The sequence below is a fragment of the Gambusia affinis genome, linkage group LG08 (assembly GCF_019740435.1).
Source record: "Gambusia affinis linkage group LG08, SWU_Gaff_1.0, whole genome shotgun sequence".
Taxonomy (NCBI): Eukaryota; Metazoa; Chordata; class Actinopteri; order Cyprinodontiformes; family Poeciliidae; genus Gambusia; species Gambusia affinis.
The window spans coordinates 10,858,355-10,885,349 of NC_057875.1; the positions used below are offsets into that span (position 1 = coordinate 10,858,355).

At 39.7% G+C, this 26,995-nt stretch overlaps 1 protein-coding gene across 2 annotated transcripts in view; it reads right to left on the reverse strand.

The window, feature by feature from the left end:
- Positions 1-677: 677 nt before the first annotated feature.
- The window catches only part of iqsec3b (IQ motif and Sec7 domain ArfGEF 3b), a 39,081-nt gene continuing 12,763 nt past the window's right edge, over positions 678-26,995 (reverse strand). Inside the window, exons 3-15 of one of the 2 annotated variants that reach the window (XM_044124632.1) lie at positions 23,493-23,610; positions 22,239-22,640; positions 20,920-21,641; positions 20,080-20,241; positions 17,458-17,580; positions 10,537-10,703; positions 6,117-6,256; positions 5,863-5,994; positions 5,636-5,735; positions 4,717-4,875; positions 4,523-4,615; positions 4,348-4,394; positions 678-2,461 (exon numbers count right to left, since the gene is read on the reverse strand). In XM_044124632.1, coding sequence (XP_043980567.1) covers positions 2,042-2,461; positions 4,348-4,394; positions 4,523-4,615; positions 4,717-4,875; positions 5,636-5,735; positions 5,863-5,994; positions 6,117-6,256; positions 10,537-10,703; positions 17,458-17,580; positions 20,080-20,241; positions 20,920-21,641; positions 22,239-22,640; positions 23,493-23,610 — 2,785 coding nt within the window. In that variant the 3' untranslated portion in view covers positions 678-2,041. The remainder of the gene's footprint in view (positions 2,462-4,347; positions 4,395-4,522; positions 4,616-4,716; positions 4,876-5,635; positions 5,736-5,862; positions 5,995-6,116; positions 6,257-10,536; positions 10,704-17,457; positions 17,581-20,079; positions 20,242-20,919; positions 21,642-22,238; positions 22,641-23,492; positions 23,611-26,995) is intronic. The other variant, XM_044124633.1, reaches the window with a different exon arrangement.

The following is a 26,995-nucleotide window of genomic DNA, read 5'->3' on the forward strand; positions in this document are numbered from 1 at the left end:
TTTTAAGATATACTCTAAATCCAAAAGTAACATGGGTATTCACACTTGGTATTCACAGGAGTAAATGTACATGAGAAGAAAGGCTTTGTGAGCGCCTGTTTTAGCCTTGTTTTGAATGAATTATCGGCCCGAATCCCAGTGGCCCATGAGTAAGCAGCCTGAATACACATGGTGCACACACACTTTGCTCTCTGTGAGGTGCAGATGCAGTATCACATGTTGCAGTGCAGCAGTCTTTCCCGTCAGAGCAACAATCCACTGAACAAGAGCAGCAAGAAATGAGACAGTTTTAGCAAAACACACAAAGAAGCACAAAAAGATGATTGTCACTGAGAAATTCTTTTAGGTACTTTTTTGGGTGAGTGGGAACAATTTTTCCATCGATTTGTTTTGTTTCCAACAAAATCAAGAATAGACAACCAAATACCTTACCTTGCAAAAGTATTCATGCCTGAAGTTTTTCCACATTTTGTATATTACAACCACAAGCTTCAATGTATTTTATTGGGATTTTACAATGTAGACAAACACAAGTTACTGCATAATAGAGCAGTAAAAGTAAAATGTTGGGGCGTGCTGTGGTGGTGTAGGGGATAGCGCAACCCACATTTGGAGGCCTTGAGTCCTCGATGTGGCAGTCGCGGATTCGATTCCCGGACCCAACGACATTTGCCGCATGTCTTCCCCCCTCTCCTGTCAGCCTACTGTCATATAAGGAACACTAGAGCCCACAAAAAGACCCCCTGGTGGGGAGAAAAGAAAAGTAAAATGTTGATTTTCATTTTATATTTTATGTTTATACGTAAGAGTTGGTAAATCCACCTCAGTATGAACACAACAATGTCACAGCAGGGGGACGGAAAATATGTGCAGAAAGATGCTCTGGTCAGATAAGACTAAGTTTAAACCTTTTGGTGCGAATATAAAATTGCATGTCAAATACTAACAAACCGTCTCTCCCTAAGAACACTGTCCTCATGACAAAACATAGTATTGGCATCATTGTACTGTGAGGATGCTTTTTTTTATCAGGAACAGAGAAGATGGTCAGTTTATAAGCATTGATGTATCTAAATGCAGGGAAAAAAATCAACTAGAGAATGGTCACAGTAAGACTTGGGAAGAGGTTCATTTGCCATTAAGAACTGACCCCAGCACACAGCCAGAACCATTTGTGTTTGAGAATGGTCTAGTCAAAGTTCAGACCTAAATCAAATAGGGAATCTTCAGCAAGACTTTAAAGCTGATGTACATATATGTGATTCGAATAAGCTTGGACTATTTTATAAAATAAATGTGGTCAAAAATTCCCTTATAGAATGTGTAACGCTGGTGAACATAGTTCAAAGATCTTACAGCTTGGATCGCAAAATGAAATGCTACATAGAAATGCTACATAGAAATGCAAAAGACATTACATTTCCTTCTGCTTTATAATTCTGCATCACTTTGTAAAATCCCAAGAAAATAGATTAAAATTTGTGTAACCAAGCTTAATGTGAATAAATTCAAGTGATACTAGTACTTTTTCAAGGTCCTATTAACTTGTTTTTTTGTTGTTGTTTTTTTTTTTTCAGATTAGACATACTGAAAGATTTCCTCACATTCACTCCAGTAAAGATCCACACCAATGAAGGGCAATATTAATATCCCAAACAGAAAACAGTCCTTTATTCTTGTCCTTTTAGGACAGATTTTCTTTCGCTTGGTTTCTTGATCCGAGTTTGCTGAGACATTTGCTTGATGGCTGACACTTAAAAATGCAAACAAAGCATATTCCTTAAAAACTGGGAAATGTAGACAGGCTACATCAGTTAATACTGGGTGAGATTTTGTAGAGAAAAGAAGTAAAAGATGTCTTTCAGAACAACTATTAAAGCTCACATTCAAAACAAATCACACAGTTTGATCAAGTTCTGAGCAGATTCTTGATTTTCTTTTTCCTTCCACATATATAGCATTTTCTCAACATTTTTTGCGTTGACTTTGTGCTACACCGACTTTGTGCAAGTGTGAGGATCAACTTTTTTTCTTTTTCTTTTCATACAATGCTGCGGGAGCCACTGGAGTTGCGCCGGCGGGTGAGGGGCATGGTGTGGTGGAAGGGCATGGGCGAGTCAGGTGGGCAGAACTGGTGGGGGTGGTTGTAAGGTGGAGGAGGAGGCGGCAGTGGCGGCTGGGGTCCGTCTCCCTCTCTGACTCGGACGGGAGTAGACATGGCAGACTGGATGAGCTGATGGGTCGCCGGGCCTTGGCTGAGAAACGCCTCCATCCGTCCCCGTCCGCTCTGGTCCACAACGATCACCTTGACAATCTGCTGGCACTGGATGAGGGTCTCTGGGCGGAGCTCTCCGGCCTGGACGGGGCTGAGCAGGGTGGGGGGTGCAGCCAGGGCCAGGGGTGCGGACTCAATGCTGGGCTGGCTCAGCTGATAGGTCTGCAGCCTGTTGTGAATTGACACCTAGTTTAGGAACAGTCAGAGAACGCATGAGGAGTTACCAGCCTGAACGCAGCCTCTACGCAGCCCTCTGGTGTGTTAACGCACATGGGCATGCAGGCATGCAGGTGGTAGCATGCAGTGCGAGCACATGCAAAATTCACACTCTCTCTTGCTGTCCCTAATCTATTTACTAAATCTACATCCATATTTCATTTCTGGTCACAATTGATGCAAACACCAGCCCGGGAGGAGAAAACAGGGGCCGTGGGGTAAGACGAGATCGTAGGCAGAAACTTTAGCAGGAGCAGTTCGGGTTTTACGTATGTGGGTGTGCCGTAATAGAAAATGAGTGGCAGAATGATAGGCTTAGAGATAAAGGAGTATCAGGAGAGGAAAGAGATGACACCGAGGGCATGGTGTCTCCCTAACACAATAAGTTACAATTCTAAGGGGCTAAGCGAAAGGTGGGGGGAAAGAGGGAAAAATGAGTAAAACAAGGACAGAACTGCAAAAGAAAGAACAGATTCATCTATATGCCTATGTTTAAAGAGATGGTAAAGGATTTTTTTTCAAAGAGGTTCTATTAAAAGGCTATATGCAGTTAATATGTTCCCAGTAGTAACTCTCTTGCTGTCTTTATTTAGTATAAGTCCACTTCTATTTTAAATCCAGTGATTTTGTGGTAGCACAACGCTGTAGCTGCAGAGCAGAAGCCTCATATTCAGAGGTCATTAGTCATTGCAATCTGTCTTGGGTTCAGTTCCTGAGCTAGGGGACTTTTCTGTATGTTTCCATCCCTTTACTCTGCCTATCTCCATGGCTACAGTGAATAAAGACCATGAAAATCACACAATTCCTTAAAAACACCTTTATGACTGTTGCGTTTGGTGAACTTTAAAATGTCGTCATGTTTGCATTAAGCGGGTTATGTACAGTCGCTGACCATTTACGCTGAAAATGGGGTTGGAGGTGATACAACATTATGTAAATCATACTGAGCATGTAATGTATTAAGGATCTCATACAACGGTAAGGCAGTGTAAAAAGTGAAAATAGTATAGCTTTTTAAGTGAACACAATTTTAGGGATTTTTATTCACTGCCTTGCTTTTCTGCTTGACAACTGATCTGACCAGAAATGCTTTAAATGTTCTGTTCTTAGCACCTGGGTTTCACTGGACTCCAACCTCCATTTCCTCTATAAATGACCAACTTCTCTGTAAATAACTGGCCAATGAATACATGACAACAGTTTAAAGTCCATAAAATATCAGCAGAATAACATTTGAAATTGAAATTGTTAGAAAAAGTTTGAGGTCTCTTTTTAGTCAAGGCACCCGGTAGACTATTCACTAGCTTCGCTCTCCAAGGCCAACTGATCTGAATTTTTATTCAGTAAAATCACCGCGAGAGTTATTAACTGTTTATAACCTTTTAATAGAAACAAAATCCAGGACTATCACTTTAAAGTAGGAGCTTGTCCCACCAAGACCCAACAACATTAACACATGCACCTTTAGACCTTTACAGTATTAAGCTTATCTAGCTTTGTCGATGGTATTCCAGGAACCTTGTGATGGCTCAAATGGGAAGTCTGGCAGGTATTAGCTGGGATGTTTGATGGGTTCTTTTGTAAGCAGCGGCTGCTGGTCCACTTATCAGAAACAGAATGAGGCTGTTTGCAGCGCTACTACAGAGCCACCTCTTAGCAGCCTTTGTAGATTTGTCTGTAGAGTAGGGATGTGCTGCAGGCGGTGCTCTTTTAAAGCAAAGCAAAAAGCACTTTCCTTTCAGGATGAGGCACAGTCCCTGTCTAACTGCATATACGCACACAAACACACGCAACATTCACAGAGCTGAATATGCAGATACTTACCTGAGGGAGACGAGAGTAGCTTAGGCACTCACCTCTACTGTGTTGTTGTTGCCAGTTTTATCATACACATCCTGTTGGCCTGTGGGATGAAAATTTATCTCTGTCAGTCATCTGGCATATATGCTCACTAAAACCCAAGCATATTATATAAGGGCCTGACATTTAGTTAATGTATGCCTCATTATGCTGCACAAGCAAAACCAGCACCTGAGGGAGAGCCATGTCCCGTGTGTGTGTCCATTTGCCCACCATTGGTGTGCAAACCATGCGACTGGATCCCTTGCTGCCTCTCCAGTTCCCCTACAAGGCGAAACAGGCAAGTACTGCTGTCAGCGCCTGACGGCGTGCCATGGTTTTAATCAAATGTCCATGTAATGAGAGCAGTGTGCTTGTGTCCTTACACTGAATGTGAATCTGCTCCATCTCGTTGACCTCTGCGATCGCTTCTCTGAGCTCCTCCGCAAACTTCCTGAGCTCCTCTCCGCTGGGAGAGCAGAAACTAACCAGCTGCTTCTTCTCTGAGGTAAAGGGGCTCATCATGGTAATGCCGTGAGCGTAATCTGAGTAAATACCACAAGAGAGAGGAAAAGGAAGAACTTCAATTATATCCAAGGGGTGAGAAAATGTGCATCCTGCAGAGTGTTAAAACTGAGTTCAGCTCTGTTAGATTTTTCTAAATGACTGCAGCTAATAAAACACCCTTAAAATAGACTTTCAAATCATAGGTTAAAAAAATATAAAGTTTTGGACACCGGGGGCTAAAAACGTAAGTGTGCTAATGTGTAACATCAGTTCATTGTTTTGTAATTGCTTGAAAGCACATGCTGACAAATGTTTTGGGTTCTTTTAAAAATGCAACATTTTATTTAAGATTGCAACATTTTGTGTGTTGTGGATTCAGCTGCTGCTGAAACTGCCATGTTAATCTGATCATAAACTCTTTCAATCAGAATTAGAGCTAAAGGACGAACATTAATACAAAGCAGTCTGGACATCTAGGTCCCTTGGCGATTTTCTTTGCTCTATTGTAATTTATAAATGTTTTTTACAGCTTCAGACTGGAAGGTTGAACTATTCTTTCATTTTAAATTTAATATTTGAATCAGTTACAGTAAAGCACTTTTACTGAAGGATATTTACCACAATTCTAATAGCAATGTGTGCCGTTATGTATTGCAATGAACCCTCACAGTCTGAGTGCTGACACTGATCTGAAAGAACAACAGTAAAATGGACAACTTGGCGAGCTCAGCACTCTTTGTGCACAAAGCTAGGGCTTGTAATGGGAATAAATTGCTGCAAAGTAAAGTAGCATCTTACACTCATTGCTGAAGAGGTGAAACTGCATTCCCAGAAGACCCATTGCTTTACAGAAAGTGTATGAAGCTGAGCTTTTCTTCTTGGGACACAGCTTCAGGATCTGCACACACAAAGATAGTAAACTCTCCGTAGTCGCATGCTGGATTTCAAACCATATTTCCTATTGTGCACGTGACAGCATGCATGTTCATGCACACCAGTGTATCTCTTTGAAGGTCAATCCTTACCAACAGCAGGTCATTAAAGAGGAACACCTCCCTTTGGAGCGCAGAGAGTTTCTGTTTGTGAGGTTTGTTGGCATCGGGAACCTCAAACAGACGGCAGCAGCACACCAGCCGTCTGTGGGGCACAGCGAGGACCTGAAGGAACAAGGTCAAGAGACGGAGAGGGCGGCTAATGTAATACAGACTGCTGTGAGACAGTTCAAACCGAACGAGACACGATTAAAGTGAGAAGAAAAGAGGAAAAGTCTGATACTGACTGTCTTCAGGCCCAGGATGGACTGCTCCACACGACTCACATATGTGACATGGTCTTCGTTGGAGCGCAGCTCTCTCTGCTGAATCCTTTCATAAATGCCTGCAACCATCTCTCTGGGGATGTCTGCTCCATCATCCACACCTGAGAGAATTCAAAGCTTCATTCAGTGCTGGACTGGTTGTGATAAAAAATAAAAATAAAAACTCACATGAGGTTCTGATACCTTTGCTCTGTAGCACAGAAAGCTTCAAAACATCCAATCAGAAGCAATAAACATAAATTATAGTCTTTAAAATGTATTTTTATATATTTTTAAACCCTCTAAAAGCAATAAATAATTATTCTAACTGGAGCAGAATTTTGTGTACCTCTCAAGTCTGCAGCATGTCGTTGCTCATTTTGTGTTGCTGCTATGCAGTTGAGTGTTTTACTGAAGAATTTGATAACAGAAATCTAAATAGTTTAGTGAAGCCAAGACTTTTGCGTAGAATCCTTCACAACCAAAGTTGCTAAAATTTCTTTAGAGAAGAAGTAATTTAAAGGAAGAGAACATAAAGAAAAACAAGAAGTCTCACATTAAAAGAAAATCTTAGAGAAATGCAAATTCAAAACAATTACATACATAAAACATAAAATGAAACTGACAAAATAATTTTTGACCTTTATAGAAATTTTTTTTTCTGCATATGCTGTGTTTTTATGTTGTCAGCTCCAGTGCTGAGGGGAATAGAAACTAAACACTGCCTCCTCTTATTTGATTCGGGTCTAACAAACACTAATGAAGAAACAGCAACCTGGTGATATGAGAATCCATCTAGTGATTTAAAAACCGTTAACAAGACTTTAATCTATTTCATCTGTCTTTTTACAAACAGGGAGCCAGTGCACTGATTTAAGTTCAGGTGGGATATGATCCATTTTCCTGTTGTTTTGTCAGGATCTTGGCAACAACATATTATATTTGCCCGATTCCATTTTTATTCACACCTCTAAAGACACCATCACAATAATATAACCTACAAAAAGTATGCATTGGTTTTTCTGTGTCCTGATTAGACATAAAACCCTGTATTTTGAAATTATGGTTTATTATGATTAAATAAAAGACTATGTAGATTGTAAAATTAGGTTTGATTTTAGAAGAATAACTGGGTGTCTTGTATTCTCTGTGGTTTGTAGCCTTATCCAGTCTGTCAAACCAAAATATAAAGTTGTGTATCAACAGCAGATGTTTAGACGTTGTTCAGTTTCTTTCTGTTAACTGACACGCAGTATTCATGCTCCGCCAAATGAGTATGTTGCTTTATAAGTCATTGATGCATGAACCTTATAAAGTGTATAGACATGAATTTACATTATTTTATAATTAAAAATTTGCGAAGTTTGATACGTAGAGTGTATTTCTACTGATCTATAATATTAGCTTACAAAATATAGATATAATTTTTATTCTTGAGCTATATGATTGCACCTAGTTTAAGATATCTTGTACTTTACATGCCATTATGTTGTCTAATGGAGGGGGAAAATTTTACTTAGAATTAAATGTAAACATGATCATACATGTCACAAACATGCTAGCCTGAGCAGCTTTTTCAGACTTTTAGTAGAAATTTGATCAACAGGTGATTAAAATCAAGCAAACAAGACTTTAAATAGTTCAACATAAAGAAAAAAATTCTCTTCAGATCTAGGGAGCTGTTTAAGTAGTTAAATAAATGATACCAAATTGAAATTCATGACACATAACAGACAATGACATGGTCTGCAGGAATTACTGTGGTGAGTATTGGATTTTTCTATTTGTTTTCTGCTTCTATGTTCTGTGTTGTTATCTCCTATTCTACTTTGTTTAATCTTGCTTTTGTTACTATGATTGCTTTTGTTTTACCTTTCTCCTCTAGTCACTTAATTTAACTGCCGTCCCTCACACACCTGGCTGTTGTTTGCTGATTGCCATTCAGCCATTCTTCATTTGTTTTTAATTATCTCTGTACAAATTGTGGCAAAATTCTTGGGCTCACTGCCAGATAGTTTTAATTGTTTCTTTCCCTGACTAATGCCTGACACATTATGGATTACCCTCTGTTTAAAGTTTCTTTTGATTTTCCTTCAGCAGCACCGTTGGATTCCCAGTTCCGTTTTGAAACAGAATAAAATGAAATATTTTTCCCCATCTTCTGCATCATCATCGTTTTTCATTTTCACCTTAGCAGTCATCTCAGCATTCTTTTTTGGCCAATACTGTAAGTTTTGATTATTCATACATTGTGGCCGTGAATCACTTTAAAGGGTAACTGGATGCAACAGTCATACTGATAGTTAATAATCTGAATGGATTGAAGACAAAATAGTTTAGGTTCCAAAAATTAAAATACTGTGAAAAAGTTTCAGATTTTTTATTACTCATATTTGAATGGATAGATTCTTCATTTACTCTCGTGGATGAATTGTTTGGTAGTAGAAAACTTGCATGGGCATATTTCACCCATTGCCAAGAGCCTTACACAGTCACCCAGGCTACAACACAAAATATAAGAATAAAACATAAGTACATATGGACTAACCAGGCATTTGGCATTGAAACTCACCTATTATACAAACACACAAATGTGAAAATATCATAAAGCTGGTTATTCAGTGCTGTATCATAACATATTAATAAAACATTGAGTAGAAGAGAAAGTGTGGAAGAAAAAGGTGCATCAGCAACAAGCCAAACTGCACCTTTAACAACTTTAACAGCCTCAGGTGTGGACTGAGGCTGGAGTCAGTTCATCAAGAGCAACTACACACAGACCAATCCAACACTTGTGCTATAAATGTGGCCTTCCTTGTGTCAAGTCAACACTGTCTTACCTAAATAAGTAGAAAAAGAACTGAACTATTTCTCAGTGATCCAAACTCCTCTTTTCAGAAGAAAAAACAGCATTCTATTTCATTTGAAAATCAATGTCCCAAAGTCTAGGAAAAGAGCAGAGAGGAACAGAAGTCACAGAAGCTTGAAGTCCAGACCAAAGTTTCACAATCAGTGATGGTTTGGGTGCCATATCATCTGCTGGTGTTGGACCACTGTCTCTTCTGACGTCTGCAGTTAACACAGTCACCAAGCACAACATTTTTGATAACTTCATGCTTTTATTCTGCAAACCGCTTTATAGAGATGCTACTTTCCAACAGGACTTGGCATCTGCCCACACTGCCAAAGTTACCAAAAGCTATTTTAATGACCATGCTGTTACTGTGCTTGATTGCTGCCAATTTGCTGACAAAAGGAAGATGAGAGACTCCAAACCCAATAACGCCACACCATATTGAGCCAATAATTCATGCAAAAGAAGGCCCAACCAAGTACTGAGTGCATAGAAATTAACACTTTTACAAAGCCTGACATGGCTGTTTAACATACACTTTTTATTGATCTTATGTAATTCCCCAATTTTCTGAGACATTGCATTTTGAATTTTCATTGTCTGTAAGTCTTAACCATCACAATTACAAGAACTAAATACTTGAAAGATTTCACTCTATGTGTAATGAATCTTAATATATCAGTTTCAATTTCTGAAATATTATCATTTTGGAGCTGCACTTCTGTATATATGATTGTGGGGACAGGGAATTATCAACATCAATTTCAAACGAGCAATTTGCGCAAGATGTTTTTTTCTTTACCTGGTTCTAACTGTATAATAAAATCTAAAATGAATTATAATCAATTAAGTATAATTAATGTATATGATTTTAATGTATATGATTTTTTTTAAGATTGTAGGACAAAAGTTGTTCCAGCTGCTGATGCATGTATCTGTTCACCTGTGGATAGACAGCATTAGAAGTTTCAGGTAATTCAACAAAGGTGATAAGATGTTTCTAGAAAACCAAGTATCACTATCATTAAATCTGACACTGAGCGAGACTTAATTAACTGCGCAGATTCCAGAAGAGAGTCAAGGATATCAGAAATCTCATCCTGCAAAGCTGATGTTTTTCTGACGATAGCAAGCAGAGGCAGGCATCCACAGCCTCTTTGAGTAATTTATTTCAGTTCAAGAGGCCGTCACTCAGAAAACCGATAGTAAGGTTGATATGAGGCAGCTTGTTGTAAAGCTTTGACTTGCCCTGCCCTCTCCTCTTCTCTTCATCTTCCTCATCATTCTTCCTGGCATTTCATCCCAATTAATCTCCTCCACATCAACAGTCAAGTGTTTCAGCTGTACATCTGTGCACATCTCCTTTATATATATTTATATCCAATCTAAAAAAAAAAAGATCTCTGCTCATAAAACCACCTGTCATGAAGTGTGGAACTTGCATGCTGCTCCTCTGTTCACAAGACCCTATATAGCACAGCATCGATCTTACAAGTGTGCACTAAAACACACACAAACAGATACAGCACAATAAAATCGAACACTGACCTCTCAGGTTGCGTATGAAGTCGTCGAGCCCCATTTTGCGGTGTGGCTTGATGTTGGGGGAATACATGTCGGTGTTGAGGAGGACCACAGCGAAGGCCAGGATGAAGATGGTGTCTGGGTTGTGAAACTGCTGCACCACATCAGGGTTACACATACAGTACCGCTGACTGAGGAGACAAAGAACAGAGGAATAAAGTGTATGTGACTTTATTACAGCATCGTCTTAATATTTTTTGTTTTACCACAATAATAGGTGGAGAAAGTAAGGTCCATTTAGGTATGATTCATATAAATCTGATTGATTAAATCATAAATCTAAAGGGTATTGGAGATAGTCCAAAGAAACATGAGGTGCAGGGACAAAATATGATGCAAAAAATGCAGACATATTTTGCAGTCTGTAAATATTAAACTTTTTTTTTGTTTCATCTACCTGCGTCACACTGTCCTAGACTAAAAAATAACTTCAATGTTGAACTTTCTCATAAAATTATTTGATGACAATAACTAAATGTCCCCACAACACTTTTGTAGGAACTTTACAAATCTTAACAGTATATCAGACAGCATGATGTACAGTCAGCATACGTTGTCAAATGGCTATACGCACACCACAAACTGACAGCTGCATAGCATACAATAGGATTTTAATGTGCTGTATCAGGCCAGGACTGAATCATTCTACACAGCCCACAGATTTTCAACATGCAAGCTTTGATTGGTAAAATATAAGATATGTGTGTGTGGGGGGGAATAGAATCTCAAGTGTTTCAAATCACATGCCACAGAGTTCAGCCTCATCATTAATTAAACAATATGAACTCAAAATGAAGAAGTCTGAAAAAAAGGTATGCTACGAGATCCATAGAAGGTGGGAACTCTCTTTTTATCCTGATTATAAACTGATGAAAACTAACCAAGCTTGAATTAACAAGTATCTATTTTAAAACTGACATCCAACCAACAAACCTGAACTTTTTCACTGTGCAAGTATTTTTTCTATAAAACAGTTAAACTTCCACTTTGAATAGTTTTACATCAAAACATACAAGGCTTTCAATTATTCAGAGACTCTTAACTCAGAAAAAGTGGGTAGCATTTTCTCTGTGAAAAAGAATAGAAGTAGCAATTTGTTTAAAATTAAACATAGTGTTGTTGCTGGGATGGTGTGACATCCCACACGTGTCTCCCATTTATCAAGAAACACCAGAAAAACAATAACTTGTGTAGAACAACAGACCTGCGATGAGTCACGCATTCCTCAAGAAGATTTGTTTTATCTTTCATTAGGATTCATCAAGTTATCAATTATGCTGCACACTCCATTAGAAGTGCTAAACTCAAATTTAGAACACACTGAAAGAGCACTCTGTTTTCCATGTATGTTCACTTACTGACTGTAGCTTCTGCTCACATGGAAGGAGCAGTCATGAGGGAGCCTGACAGGACGGAGAAGGCTTTTGACAGTGCAGAAGAGTTCTGCCCCAGGTCAGGCACTACTGTTTGGAGACACTGAGGCTGCCTTTGGACTTCCTTTACCCCACTGGTGCCCACAGGCTTCACAAACTCTCGTTTCCACCTCTTCATCCCCCCCAATAGCTTTCTCTCCTTACTGTCACAATAACTTACACAGTGCGCCATCTCAGTAGTGGGAGGCTTTTATCTTTATAGGCAGACAGGATGCAGACATGGAGAAAGCCCCTCTGCTCCAAAGAACTATGTACTTGTCAAAGCATGTGCAACTAAAAGCCTGCATCTGAGACCTTTATAACCACAAAACAATTTCCCACATCCTATACTAGATCTAAGGCCAGGGAACGTATAGGATATCAATCAAACAGCCTTGCTCCCCCTTTATTTTAAGGGAGCTGCTTCCAGGCTCAAACATCCCTGCAGTTATAACAAGTGCATGCAGAGCCGCAAACAAAACTCCTGATGTGCCAAGTTGATGCAATTCTGCAGCAATTTTGAAAAAGCGTGCAGTATGCAAAAAGACATGTGCACAGACGTGAAGGAGCATTTGCGAGAACAAACTGCGAGCGAAAAGATGAAGTGGTAAATTCCGTCTGTGCATGGATTCGTGTTTCATTCACACAGTTCTAAATCTTATGTAACCAGTTTATTTAAACTCAGGCTCCTGATCTCTTAGCTTCATATCTGCACATAAAAGTTGCATGCCAGCTGGCACAAATACCACTTGGTATAAAAAAAAAAAAACACTCCCAACAAGAGCACAACAACCCTCAAACAGATGACATAACAACGATTACGTAACCAATGTTGGCTTGGACGTCTGGCTTTCCTGATTAAAAAACACAACTCTATTTCTGACCTGAACTCACAACTCCCATCTGCAGCCTGGGGAGTGTGGTTTTACATCGCTGATGGCTTTGTAATTTGCGCCAAGAGGCTCAGGGCACACAATTGAGTGCAATGTGATTAACTGATGACCGCAGTGGGTGTTCTGATTGGCCATCAAATGGGAATCGGAGATCATTTATTTCAGTCCTAGGAGGAAGAATTCACTTCAGAGAGTACACACAAGCGGTTAGTGTGTTCTGACTACAGCAGAGTAAAAGTACCACACCAACAATTAATTGGTTCTTCCATCAAGTTTTAGTTCAAACCAACTCCTCTGCGACAAATTGTTGCCCCTACAGTACCAATCAAAGTGTTGTTTTTTTTAAAAATACCAATCTTCTACTTAATCTTGTTTTTAGACATTGGAAAATATTAGCATTGAGTTCACTGCAAGGACAGTGCCTTGCAGCAATATACATTTTTCCACAGTTTTGTCACATTATCATTATAAACTCTAGTCTATTTTATTTGGATTGAACCTGAAGCCTTAAGTTTTGCCACATATACTTCATTAATTTTATCCTTGGAATTCTGCAGCTTCTTCAGAGTTCCCATGGACCTCATGGCTGCTTCACTCACCAAGGCCAAGCAGCCAGATTAAGTGGAAGGCCATGTCTTAGTAAGATGTATATGAAGGAAGAATTACACTCGAGTGAACTAGGCAACACTTATAAACTAGGCAACAATGGAAGCTAGTAGATCTACTTCAAAATCTGCTTGAAGTAGATTTTATTTAGGAATATCCTGGCAAGGGGACTAAAACATACTCTTTTTTACTTGTAAAAAATGTTGCAAATTAAACATCTAATTCCTTACTACTGTGTATTTATGTATCAGATGGAACCTTTGCAAAAAAAAAAGAAAGCAAAAAAAAGACACTACTATCCATGCTAAAAACCAACAATAAGCTTTTGTTTATTGCTTTAGCTGATAAATGAAATAAGCTAAATTTAGCTTACAGTACATAAGCTAAAGCTTACAGTACTGTATGTAGCTTATAGTACTGTAAGCACTATACTGTTTAGGAAGCACAGAACAACCCAAAACAAAAGATTCAGTCCACCATAAATAATGCTGTACACACAAGCATGCCTGATTCCCACACAGAGTAGGAGACCTCGCTCAAACCCATATATAGGAAAAGCAAATCTGTGGTCACAAAACAGCACTAAGCTACAAATTACTCTTTGCCAGAGAATGGGAAACCAAGCCTGGTGAACATTAACAGCTTATTTTTTAGTGTGCTTATACCCAAAATAAACAAATTTTTGTGGATCAGCTGAGTTTTGAGCTTGTTATGCACAATGCAGACTGAAACGAGGTGGTGGGCGTGCGCTGATTAGCGAGGGCTCTAGCACAGAGGAAAGCAGAGATGACATTTAGAGATGGTTCCATAAATTCACACAGATACTGAACAAACAAGATGAGTTCCAAAAAGAATTTTTTGACAATTAATTCCAAAAAAAAATTTATTGCAATTTTCTAGTTTTCCAAGCAAACTAGAAAAATTCTGAAAAAAATTCAAAATAAAAATAAAATTACTTCACATAATATATTCTCAAGCTTCAGTTAACAAAACATCTATTATTATCCATAGCCATGAGAGTTTTTGTCATAAATAAAATTGTATACTTCATAAAGTCAGATCATTATGGAAGGTGATTTTGTTTGTTACACCATTAAACCAGTATTTCTAAATTGCCATGTTGGGGTTTTTTGGGGGGGAAAGATGTGACATATAATTGTGAAAATATAGTTGCCTGACAGAGTTTATTCTTTTTTTACTTTTTGTTACTTCTTCTATTTTAAAGATCATCAACAACTTTTTAAATTAGACCACGACAAACCAAGCTTTAAAAGTGCAGTTTTTAATGATAATGTTTGCTAAGGGAAAAATTCACAGCAGCCATTCTGGCTCTTTATGGAACTTACCTCCAAAATCTAATAACTGGTATGTCACCCTTGGCGTCAACAGCCGTCATCAAAAATTTGGTACAAATGGCAATTAGCTTTTTATATCACTGCTGATAATCTTTGATGCATTCGTTTTGGCAAATCTGTTTATATTAGTCATTAGAGAAGGGTTATATTCCTCAAGAGTCAGACCTGAAGGTATAATTTGGCTCATTCTCTTACTGCATAAACCATCAGCTCTAGACTTAAGGTCACAAACTGATGGTCAAATATTTTCCTTCAGATGCAAAACAGAATTCATGAACAAATTAGTCAGCTGTTGTTTTCAAATTTGAACTCTCCAATAGGGCCAGGTTGGCTTGGCTTGCTTTATTTGCCCTAATAAATTAGATCATTATTAGGAAACTATGTCGTAATTATCACTAAAATTAGATTACAAAACAAACTCGTTCGATACTTTTTCACAATATTGCCCTTAGCGTCAATTCATAGATTTAAAAAAAAGCAATGGACTTAAAGGTAATGCTATGTCAGCCTATCCTACCTCCACCTCAATTGTCAAACAGTTATAATTGACTTGAAAACAGAAAAGGTTAAGTGAAAGCTAAAATTGTGTAGGTTATCTATGATCTTGGAGCTAATAGATATCTCTAAAACTAATGATATTTACCAGCTGCTCCAGTTAGTTGTTTGCATTATTTTAGAGCTGGTTGAACAAACTAAGCTGGTAACTTAATTTGTACTAAAAAAGCATGCAACAAATCATCCTAGTACTCTCATTACATGACTGTACATGATGATAAACATAAAAAGCGCATGGCATTAGACTCTTAAAGTTGGAATAGAAGTTGAGTCAGCAAAAAAACTGGAAACACGAACATAGCATAGAAGTGATGCAGACAGGTGTAGGCAGTCTACAAAAGGGCAGGGCAGCTGTGATGGTGATCATATGCCTCTGTCATGAAAAAGGACATCTTAGTTACTGAGTTCAAAGGAGCAATGACTCAAGTCATGTCACGCTGTTGACATATTCCTGAGGGAAACAGCAGCACATCAGCAGAGACACATAAAATTTTCTCAGCAAAGCTAAGCTATTACTCTATAAGAGAAAACAACAACCAGCTTTCTATTGCATTTTCAGTCCCGAGGAAAGTCTTTGGATATCGCAGGAACACTTCAAGGACAGTTGAAGCCAGGGGATGTAGCGCCAATTGCAGCTTCTGCTTATCTGTTTTTCCCTCAAATTATTTTATGGCTAAAAGGTACGCAGACATCAAAAAATAAATCTTTCCACCCAGGGGTTTGTTAAAGGTAAAACTGGATGGTCCAGAGGAAGGAAAAAACAGTAGGACGATATGGTGTAGGTCTCTGATATTCATGTCTGAATCACCTTTGTTGATTTTGTTGTTTTTTTTCTGCACTGCAGGGCCAGAGTCAAACGTGACGAAAAAAAACAAAGAGCCAAATTGAGAAAAAAAAAAACCCACTTGCTCTATAATATCTTGCTAATGTATAAACACACTGTTAACTTTTCACCTCAAACTTCCATTTAGTTAATTGAGATTCTTTCTGATTATGTGTGATGCAACTGATTGGATGGGACACTTAGGATTTTTTCCAAGTGCAATTTATGCAAATACTCCCATTAGTATTTTGGTCTGTATTACTGACATTCACTAACATTGTAGTAGTACATTTAGTGCCCATTAAGCTAAACTCATAAAAAAGTGTGAGCACAGTCTGCAACAATTTTGTAATTGCACGTTTTCCTGATATAAAGCAACCTAATATAAATCCAGCTGGTCAGAGAAGGATTTATAGGTTTGATAGAGAACAAAGGTAAACAAACAGCATCATAAAAATCTTAATAATACAGCCAGAGCTAAACTGGAATGCTTTGAGTCAAAACATGCTCATGTGTTAGAATGGCTCAGTAAAGACCTACAGCCCAAATGGCAACAAAAGATGCTCCATTCTGGTGAGAAGAATACAAATGCTATACAAATATCGACTAGTTTGTGTTGGTCTATAACATAAAATGCCAAAAAGTGATATCTGCAAGACAGCATGATACAAAGTTTATAAACATGCAGTATTTAAAAGAATCTGCTTAAAATGAGGATTCGTGTTCCAGGAGAGAAAGTTGATAAAACAGTGCATCTATTTTTGTACTGATGGAACACGCACACACACACACACACACACACAGATTGCCTGCAGTGCAGGTCTCTGTTGTGATTGGCTTACAATCAGAAAACACTGCCGCGTTCAGTCAAAGGTTACAGGCAATCATTGTAATTTGCTAATGATACGCTGCTTTGGTGTCATCAGAGCTTGCCGTAATGAGACAGCAGAACTAGTTAAGTATTTTGTAAGTCTAAGCAGTTGGCCTATTAGTTTGTCACTCTGGATACTCAAGGCACCCTCAAGGCTGCACGCAATATTGCAAAATATGCGAGCTGTGTTACATGTCGCTGCTTTCTTGTTCCGCATATGCTGCTGCAGGCACAAAGTTGATTCATTATGTGGAGTCAGAGAGCCCTCAAAAAGCTCCTCTCAGTCACGTGTTGAACTTTGCATCAATTTAAAAAAGCACAACCTGTTTGTACGAGAGCCCCGACTGCGACAGCGACTGACAGTTCTTACCTGAAGGCTTCGATGAGTCTCTCCACCTTCTGTGCTTCTCCTTGAACTCGAACGTGAGCCTGGAACTTTCTCAGAGCTTCGTCAAGTTCCATTCCTGAGAAATCCATCTCATCCACCACACAGCTATCGAGAGGAAAGCAGAAGGACGCTGGGTTTAGTTGTTGTCAGACAAAAAAGTGTTTTGAATACACAGTAAACTGTGTGTCAGAGCTGATTCTAAGTCTCTCTATTTAGAGTCATATTTCAATTACAGATCTATTGACCTGGAAAATGCACATGTCAACACACACAAATATAATGCAGAGGAAAGTTTCAGGTGACAGCTGGAGATAAGTAAAAGGAAGAAAAATAAAGAAATCCAAAAGGAGAGGGGGCAAAGAGGAGGCACATGAAAGGCTGAAGGCAGGCTACGGCAATAACAGAAGTACATAACAGAGACTCCAAGTGTACATTAGTGAGCTTCTGCACATCACATATGTCTGTTTGACTCAGCGAATGAAAAGTGAGGCTGAGTACTTATGAGTGTGTTCGATGCAGTGACCTATTTCTGCAATCTGTACAACAACCTCAGCAAAAAGCCCCTCCATCCTGGATCTCTGAACACTGATTGGATGGGTGAGCAACCACTAAGTAACAACATGCATTTACAGATGTGCCACATATCAGCAGAACCCTATGTTTGCTACATGTGAATCTGTAGACCACACTTTTCATAATTCCTTACATTGCTGAATCAATCAAAGTCCCAGAAACACGTATCTTAATTAATCTTTTATCTTTGAACTTTAAACCCAGTCAAGAAATTAAATGGATAAAATCTGCCTTTACCCTTAAAGTGAAAGCCAGAACTACTTTGAAGGAGCTGGAAGGTGGGATGGATTTTATCTACTGTTGTCTCCCAGATTATCGAGGAGCTGTGACTTTGACGCAGCTTAGTGTCAAAACACTGTGGTTGCTCACAATCACTGAGGATCCAAAATACAGCTGGGTTTGTTGACCATCTTCAAATGTACCCACACACTCTACTTAGTTTTCAGCTTGCCAGACCAACCCTTTAGCCCCTCTCACCACCACCGACCCCCTTTTCTATTAAATTCAGGGCTGTTCATCACTTACACTGTCTTGCAAAAGTATTTATCTTTTAACTTTTTCATGTTACATTTGCAAACATAGCACTGCTTGATCTATTTTATGTGGTAGTTCAATACATAATTTTAAAGTGGAAATAATACAACACAAAAAAAATTATGGTTTTCATTTTTGTGTTCTTTATATAATCCATTCAACTTGAACATCACCTTTCAACATAGATTCTCAAATGGAGGCAGGTCAAAACTTTGACAGAACCATTCTAATCAGATGATTTAATCTAAACTATTCTAGGGTAGCATTGCTGTATGTTCAGGATAATTCTCATGCTGGAAGGTAAACCACCTGTTTTGCATTCCTAAACAGGTTCTCTTAGGAATTTTCTTTAATTATTTATGGTTTCACTCTGTACTTTAAGACTTTGTATTGTTCAGGTTTGGTTTGGAGTGAGAGTCCAAGTTCTTGTATTATTTTGCTCCACGTCTGAGCTTGTGTTTTTATTTCTGTCTGGGTTTAAGGTCAATTTTAGCATTATCCCCTAGACATGCTTCAAGTTACTCATGTACTGTTTAGTAATTGTATTTATTCACTCATTTAATTGAATAATCGGTCCTCAGTTCATCTGAGTTCCCTCCTTTTCTTTCAGCTGCAGCCAGTTTCGAATTAGAATCCAAATTTTTGCATTCTGTAACCATCTCACATGCGTACAGGCAGCCAGTTTTCAATCATCTCTCTTGTCAGTTTCTTCTGTTATATCCACAGCTTTGTTCCTGTTCAAGCAAAAAATGTGTTATTTGCATAACACATTTTCAGCAAGAAGACTATTTAAAGAACTTTACATGACAAACATACAAAAAAGGAGTACATTGCAGTTGAATAATGAGGGAAAGTAAAAAAAAAAAAAAACTGGAACTACAGATTAAAATTACTGATGTTTCAAGATAGTTTAAATCTTGATTTTTAAAGAACTTAAGAGTTTTATTATATTTTCATCTGCTTTATCGGATGCTGAAGAAACCATGTTTTTTCAACCTTTATCTGATGGGTTAGATAAAGCATCCTTCCCTGGGATCCATCCATCCATCCATCCATCCATCCATCCATCCATCCACCCACCCATCCATCCATCCATCCATCCATCCATCCATTCATCAAACCACATTATGGATGTAATGTGTTTTTCAGGCTGAGTACAATTCTAGTTTTTCTTGCAGCCCTGACACAATCGCCAGATAGTTTTGTGGAGTTCCCATCAAATTGTCATCCTAGCTATAAATTTGTCCACTTGAGCTGTGAATAACTGTAGGCGTAGATTTAAAATTGGCATCTTGTGTTCTTCTCTCAGTTCAGGTGGATGGTCATGTTTTGGTAGGATTGCAGTTGTGCCATAATGGTATATTGAGAACTGCTTTGTGCAATGCCTGAGCACAAACACTTTCCTGATTTATTTTTGTTGGCGTACGAACACTTTTGCAAGGCACACCACATGTCTCTCTATGTGCCAGGAACTTTAAATGAATACACTGCACTTACTCGAGGACATCCCTGTTGAATTGCAGCTTGCTGTTGCCCAGGAACTCTCCAATCATCTGTCGACTGAGGCCCTTCCTCTGCAGTAGGAAGTGTGCCACGCCTATAGCCGTGTCCGGGACAAAACCACGTGTGATCAGGAAGTGGATGCCCCTCTCGGGGTTCCTAGCACCACCAAAACCAGAGAAGTAGAAGAGTATTAGAATTAGCATTGTGTGTTGTGATTTTGTGCTTTCAAGTGTACACGTGTAGGGTTGTGTGGGTATTTGTGTGTGGGTGAGACAGAAGTTTTGTTTCTCTGTACTTGGGAGTAAATGAACTTAATATATGTGAGTCTGAGTGTTAGAGAGTGTGAGTAGAAGGGAGGAGAAACTGGGAAAAGAAGCATGCACTCATGCAGAAAAGCTGTTAGCTCACGACTTTGAGATCAGCTCGCCTGTCACTGAGTTCATTTACTTTAATTTGTATTAACTAATAATAAATGAAGGCCCACCATAGAATCTATTTTTAGAACCTGAGCAGCTCTAGCATTGTTCATGGCCTCCTCCACTGCCTCTAGTATTCTGCTGCATTTTGCATTCCTCTTTTCATCCCCATACCCCTGAAGGGGTTTTATTTTTTTCATGGACATCACACAATCAGAAGATGATACCAAACAGATGCTTTCCTCCGGCAATTACAAGCAATAATAAGCTGCTGTTCATAAGTATTTTAAAGGGTTGTTGGGAGTTTGTTCAAAACAAACATCAGAGCTTTGAAGTCAAAGCCAGAGGATGGGGAAATATTTAACGTGTTTTTATTTTGTCAGTCACAGAGCTTTATATGAACTGCCAGCTCACTCACACGTTGAACAGGTTGAGTCCGATCCTGTAGAGGCGTTTGCGATGTGTGTCGGTGGACAGGGTTGGGGAGCGACAGGAAGTTGGATCCTGGCAGCGGTCCCTTGGCAGAGAGACAACAAGGGCCTGCAGGGAATCTGGACTCGGACCCCCGGGGACCTGCTGGGGATGAGTGTAGTGATACTGCTGGTACTGTGTGTAAATTTGAGCAGGTTGCTGATTAGACTGCACTGAGGTGGAGATTGACGTGGAGGTAGAGGTGGAAGTGGAGGATTCCAGTCTGTCTGAGCTGTTTTCCCTCTCCAACCCAACCCCTGCTGCAGCTGGTGCCGCGGACCCCCTCCTAGATCCCGGATCGACCATTTCCAGCTCCTCGCTGGGCGGAGGGGCAGGAAACTCAGGTTCCTCCATCGACTGCCCATCCCCTCCTCCGCCTGTCCCACTAACAGAGGGCTTCCTGCTGCCCGGTTCTCCCCCACTTGCATTTCCCAGAGAGGTGGTGGTTGTGGTGGTCGCGGATGAGATGGTGTAGGAGCTATTGCTGTCTATGTGAACAGTTACATCCCTGAAAGCCATAAGAAGGGAGCTGGCACTGCGGGGCAGGCCGGCACTTTCTGCAGCCGCGCGAAGGGCCCCGGGGTCCATCAGAAGTCCCTTCCCCTCTCCTCCCTCTGACAGGCTCCAACCACGAAGAGCATCATCGATGGACTGAGCCAAGGAGTGAAGCTGCAAGGGCAGTAATAAGAAAAATGCAGATTAAGTCAGCAACTGTGTGAGGTTGTCTGTGTTAAACTGCAGAAAAGTTCATAAGTTCAGGCTGATAATTAATGACTTCTGTAAGACATGTCAGGCTACATACCCAGTGATGAACATGCTATTACATCAGCAAGGCTCCCGGTTTAATAAGGGTCATTTGTGGCCTAATAAACTTGACATTACTTTATGTTTTTAGATTTTAAACCATCTTTTGAGTGTGAAAAACAGTGTATGAATTCCAAAGAACAGACCCTAATGAAACACCATGTTTTGCAGAAGGACTCACACCCAGAGGAAGAATAAGATCCTATACATTCAAATGTATTAATTGACTAGATAGATTTCACCACACTACAAATTTTAACAAAATAGAGTTGCTTACTTTTATAATTTTTTTTGAGTCGGAGGTATGTTTCCTTCTTTAATTTTCCTCCATTACGTTCCTGCTGAAATATTTTCAAGTTTCTGAGATTCTTTCTTGGTGAACCATAAATGCCTCTGGCATTTGGTCATTTCCACAAGTTTATCGCATCAGATCTTGTTTATATCTCCACAAAGTACACTGACCTGTTCAGAGAAGCAGTCTTCCAGCTGGGTGAGTGTAGGTCCAGATGTCTGAGATGGAGCCTGACTTGGAGCTGATGACGGGGCATTTGCTGGGGCTGATGCTGGTGACGGGGGAAGAGATGTGGAGCGACATGGAGGTGGAGGAGGAGTTTTTGAGCGTAAGGGAATCTGTCCACCTCCCGGATGCAGAGTGTAGCTGTGTCTCTGGGCCGCATTCCTGCTCCGGGATGAAGGGCTGGGATGGCGCAGGGAGATGCGGCGAGGCAGCTTGCTCTCTGACAGCGAATTGCGGATCTTCTGGAAGTTCTTGCTGAGCTGGTACTGGCGGAAGGCCGTCTGGATGCGGCGCGCTGCCCGTCTTGCGATCAGATGGCCTCCATACTTCTGCTCTAGGTCCTCTATCTAAGAGCACAGGAAGGCGGTGAGTGGGAGTAAACACATCAAACACCTTTAAATTGCTTAGAGAGTCATTGAAAAAACACTGCAAGAGTGATACACCTGCTGAAACATGTTTTAATGATTCATCACAAACCAAACACTCTGCCATTTTTGAGCAATAAGATCAAAAGAGCCAAGAAGAGTCCTGAAATATAGACACACACTGTTCACAGAGGTTTCCTTCTTAATTATATGTTGGCTCTAGCTGAAGTGGTGAAGGGCTTATGGAATCATCATCCTACTGCTAATACTTCATAGTAAGGATATACAGATGGACCGTGATACATTGAGTTGAATGAATGGGGGGAAAAAGTAAGCCTATTTGTTTGCAGCTCCACCTAAAAATCTTACAAGTTCTCAGAACTTCACCTCTAATATTTCCAGAGGAGCGGGAGGCAGTTGTGGCAGGAAAAAAAGAGGGAAACCTCACAATGTCTGCTGTGTGTCTGGTCACACCAAGAGTGGATATATGCACTCAAGCACCGCAGGAGCACAGCAAGATACAACAGCAGACCCTTCAGTTGCTTGCTATGAGGAATAAAGACATCTTCAGCCACCACGAGCAGTTATTAGTTGTTACCATGACAACCTAGCATCTCCCTTTCCTCTGTTCCTGTCGCTGTGGCACTCAGTATCCTGGGTGTTCTTTGTCATGTCAACAGAGACGGAAATAGATCTAAATGGGAATCTTTTTTGTCAAGAAATCTTCTCTCTCACACACATACCCCTGCTCATGTTAAACAAGGTAGAGTTGCCAGCAGATTTTACTCCAAACCCTGTGATTGAGCATACTGGTCCATTAGGGAAAAGGCATACCTGTTTGTTTTTGTTCTCCAAATTGATCTCATACTCGCTGGGTCCCTCCCTCTTCAGCCCCTTCACTTCCTGTCCTCCACCAGAGGACATCCCATCCTCCAGGCTCAGGATCTGTCCACTGCAAGGGAAATAACAAGAGAGAGATTTCAGTTCCTCCCCTCCGACCAAATATCTTCACTCTTTACAGGGGCCTGGCCTTCAGCTCTGTGGAGTGAGAAGAGATTCATAAATTAGGCAGAACGTGGACTGTGATGGCCTGAGGGGCAGATGACTGACTTTCCGTGTCCACTCTTATTTGGTCAGACTTGTGGCTCCACTGCAGGTTGCAGGCAATGGCTGAATGCGAAAAAGCTGAGAGCATATAAAGTCCAGACTCAGAGGCAATACCCTTACATAACACACAGGTTAAAAAATTTTTTTAATTATGTCTAAGAGATTTTAATTGATAAACTAGATTAACTACCCAGGCTTTTTGCACAAGAACGTGTAAATGCTTAAAATCTAATGGAATAAATTCATTTTTGGATGCAGTAGTATATTGAAATTTTGAGTGTGTGGTGGTGTGTGAGGGAGGATGCAATATTTCCATCCATCCATTTTCCATTTTCTGTACACCCTTGTCCCTAGGGAGGTTGGGAGGGTTGCTGGTGCCTATCTCCAGTGAATGTTTTGGGCAAGAGGCAGGATACACCCTGGACAGGTCACCAGGGCAACACAGAGACAGACAGGACAAACAACCACACACCCACACGTAGGGAGAATTTAGAGAGACCAATTTGCCTGGCAGTCAAGTTTTTGGACTGTGGGAGGAAGCTGGAGTACCCAGAGAGAACCCACACATGTACATGGAGAACATGCAAACTCCATGCAGAAAGACCCGGGCCGGGAATCGAACCCAGGACCTCCTTGCTACTGGGCAACAGTGCTACAAACGGCTCAGGATGCAATGTTTGTCCCATTAATTAATTCATCAAGCCATTTATTTATTCCTATATTTTTTTGCCAATTTTAGCAGGAACTGCCCTCCATACTCATCATTTTTCAAAATAGAAAAGGCAAAAAAACAAAAATTCAGCAAAGATTTTGCCCAAAAGGGAAATGATAAAATTCAGCTTTCATTAATCAATCGATCAATCAAATTAATTTGCATAGCACATTTCAGCATCAAAGCAGTTCAAGATGCTTTACATCATGAAAACACAAAAACGTCATACAAGACACCATAACACACAGTGAAGAATTGAGAAAACCAGTAAATATTATATTTTGCCAAGTGCCATCATTACACATCAAAATATCAGTTAGTGTTTCATTTACTGTGGTCCACAGCAGCTCTAAACAGGTGGGGGTTCAGTCTAGATTTAAAGTAACTCAGTGTTTTTGGTGTTTTGCAGTTTTCTGTAAGTTTGGTACAAATTTGTGGCACATAGAAGCTGAATGCTGCTTCTCCATATTTGATTCTGGTTTTGGGGATGGTGAGCAGAACCAGAAGACCTAAGTGGTCTTGAAGGTTTGTAGTAATACAGCACCCCAATACTTTAAAGCAGAACATTAATGTATTGTGGTACTATTGTTCATATCAGCAAAACTCACAAGCTGACACACTGATGAATCATTTTAATTTTTTAATTTTTTTTTTGGATCAGGGTGTATTATGTAAACATTAGCTTGCAGAGCTCTTATCAAATTTTTATGGGCTTGCCTAATACTGTCCAACAGTTGGACAAAGGTTCCCATCTTTATCCAGTGAGACTGTCATGCACAAATAAAAATCTCATATTTAGCAGTGAAAACCTTCAGTATTTCTTTATATGTTTCTGTGGATATTTTTGGCTAGGGCCACGGTGATTTAAACGCCTAGATCACAGGTGTCAAACTCCAGTCCTCGAGGGCCGCTGTCCAGCAGTTTTTAGATGTGCCACAGGTACAAAACACTGGAATGAAATGGCTTAATCACCTCCTCCTTGTGTAGATCTGTTCTCCAGAGCCTTGCTAATGACCTAATTATTCTGTTCAGGTGTGGTGCAGCAGAGGCACATCTAAAAGTTGCAGGATACCGGCCCTCGAGGACTGGAGTTCGACACCCCTGGCCTAGATGCTGTGGCTCAAGATAGTTTTCAAAAAGAAAAGGCATATGCAGTGTATTGCTCCAATAAAATCCCGGAAGTTGTAACTTGTGTTTTTCCCACAATATTCTTATGCCAAAGGATTTGATCTCTTTCATTTAGTACCAATATTATGCCAGAAGAATCTAGAAAGTGTCTGCACCACTATTGGATCAAATAGAAAGTGTTACACTAACTTATATGAGAAATTCAAACAAATAACTTCTAGCTAAGACTTGCTACTCACATTTGTATTTCTTTTCTTTTGCAATGTTTCCACACCAGCCTTCCTCCACTCTCAGTTTTTACTATTAAGATCAAGGCTGAATTCATGTATGACCCTCTGAAAGCTAATGTGTTTCCATGGCAATGACATCATTTGGATGAGCATTTCGTTCTCTGTGTGCTGCGTGGAAATAAAAAGATTATTGGGGAGGCTTTTTCCCATGTTGCACTGTTGGGATTAAGCTTTCAAAAATACTGCAAACAGGAATGCCATGCCAATACAGTCAGGCGTGACTCAGAGAACAAGTTAGGGGAAACCCTAATCTGACTCCACCGATACAGGGACTTCATATTCATGACACTTTGAATTCAGCAACCCAGAGTGATCCAGAGTAGAGAACATTCATACATACCAAGAATATTACAAGAATATACCAATACCGCCTGCCTACTTCAAAGCGACTCTACGAATTGAACGTCTGCTCTTGCCAAGATTTCAACATCTGCTAAACTGAGCTACATGAAGTCAAAAACACACACATACAGAGACCCAGCTGGTTTTGTGAGGTACTTATAACATTAAAATTTTCTCAATATTTGGCATATTATATATTACATAGATTTTATGATAGTGACACATGGAGGTGGCATGATGATGCTGTCTGATTTTGCTTCTCTTAAGCAATGAGACAAACGCAGATCAAAATTGATGGGAAGATGAATCAGCTGAAACCAGCATAATTCTAGAAGAAAACCAATTAGAAACTAACCCTAACTCACCTTCCATGGCAGCAACCCTAAACATAAAATGAGATCTACAAAGAAAATTTTTAATTTAAGGGATATGATCACTGTCAGATATGAGTTAAGAAGTATTTTCATTTGACTTTCTAAATGAAATGTAACATGCATCTTCTAAAAATACAATCAGGTAATAAGGAATTAAATTGACCTTTTATTGAAGTTATTATTTGAAAAATACATGACATGTCAAAAATTATACTTTTCTAGTCAGTCAATGGAAAAATATTCACTGGCATTACAGCCATCAAATCATTCTTATTTTTTAGCATTTTCTACTGGTATCTTACAAGTTATCTTTGATGATGAGCTCCATCATCCATGCCACCACTTTAATCTTACAGTCTTTCTCACATTTACGTCAGGACCCTG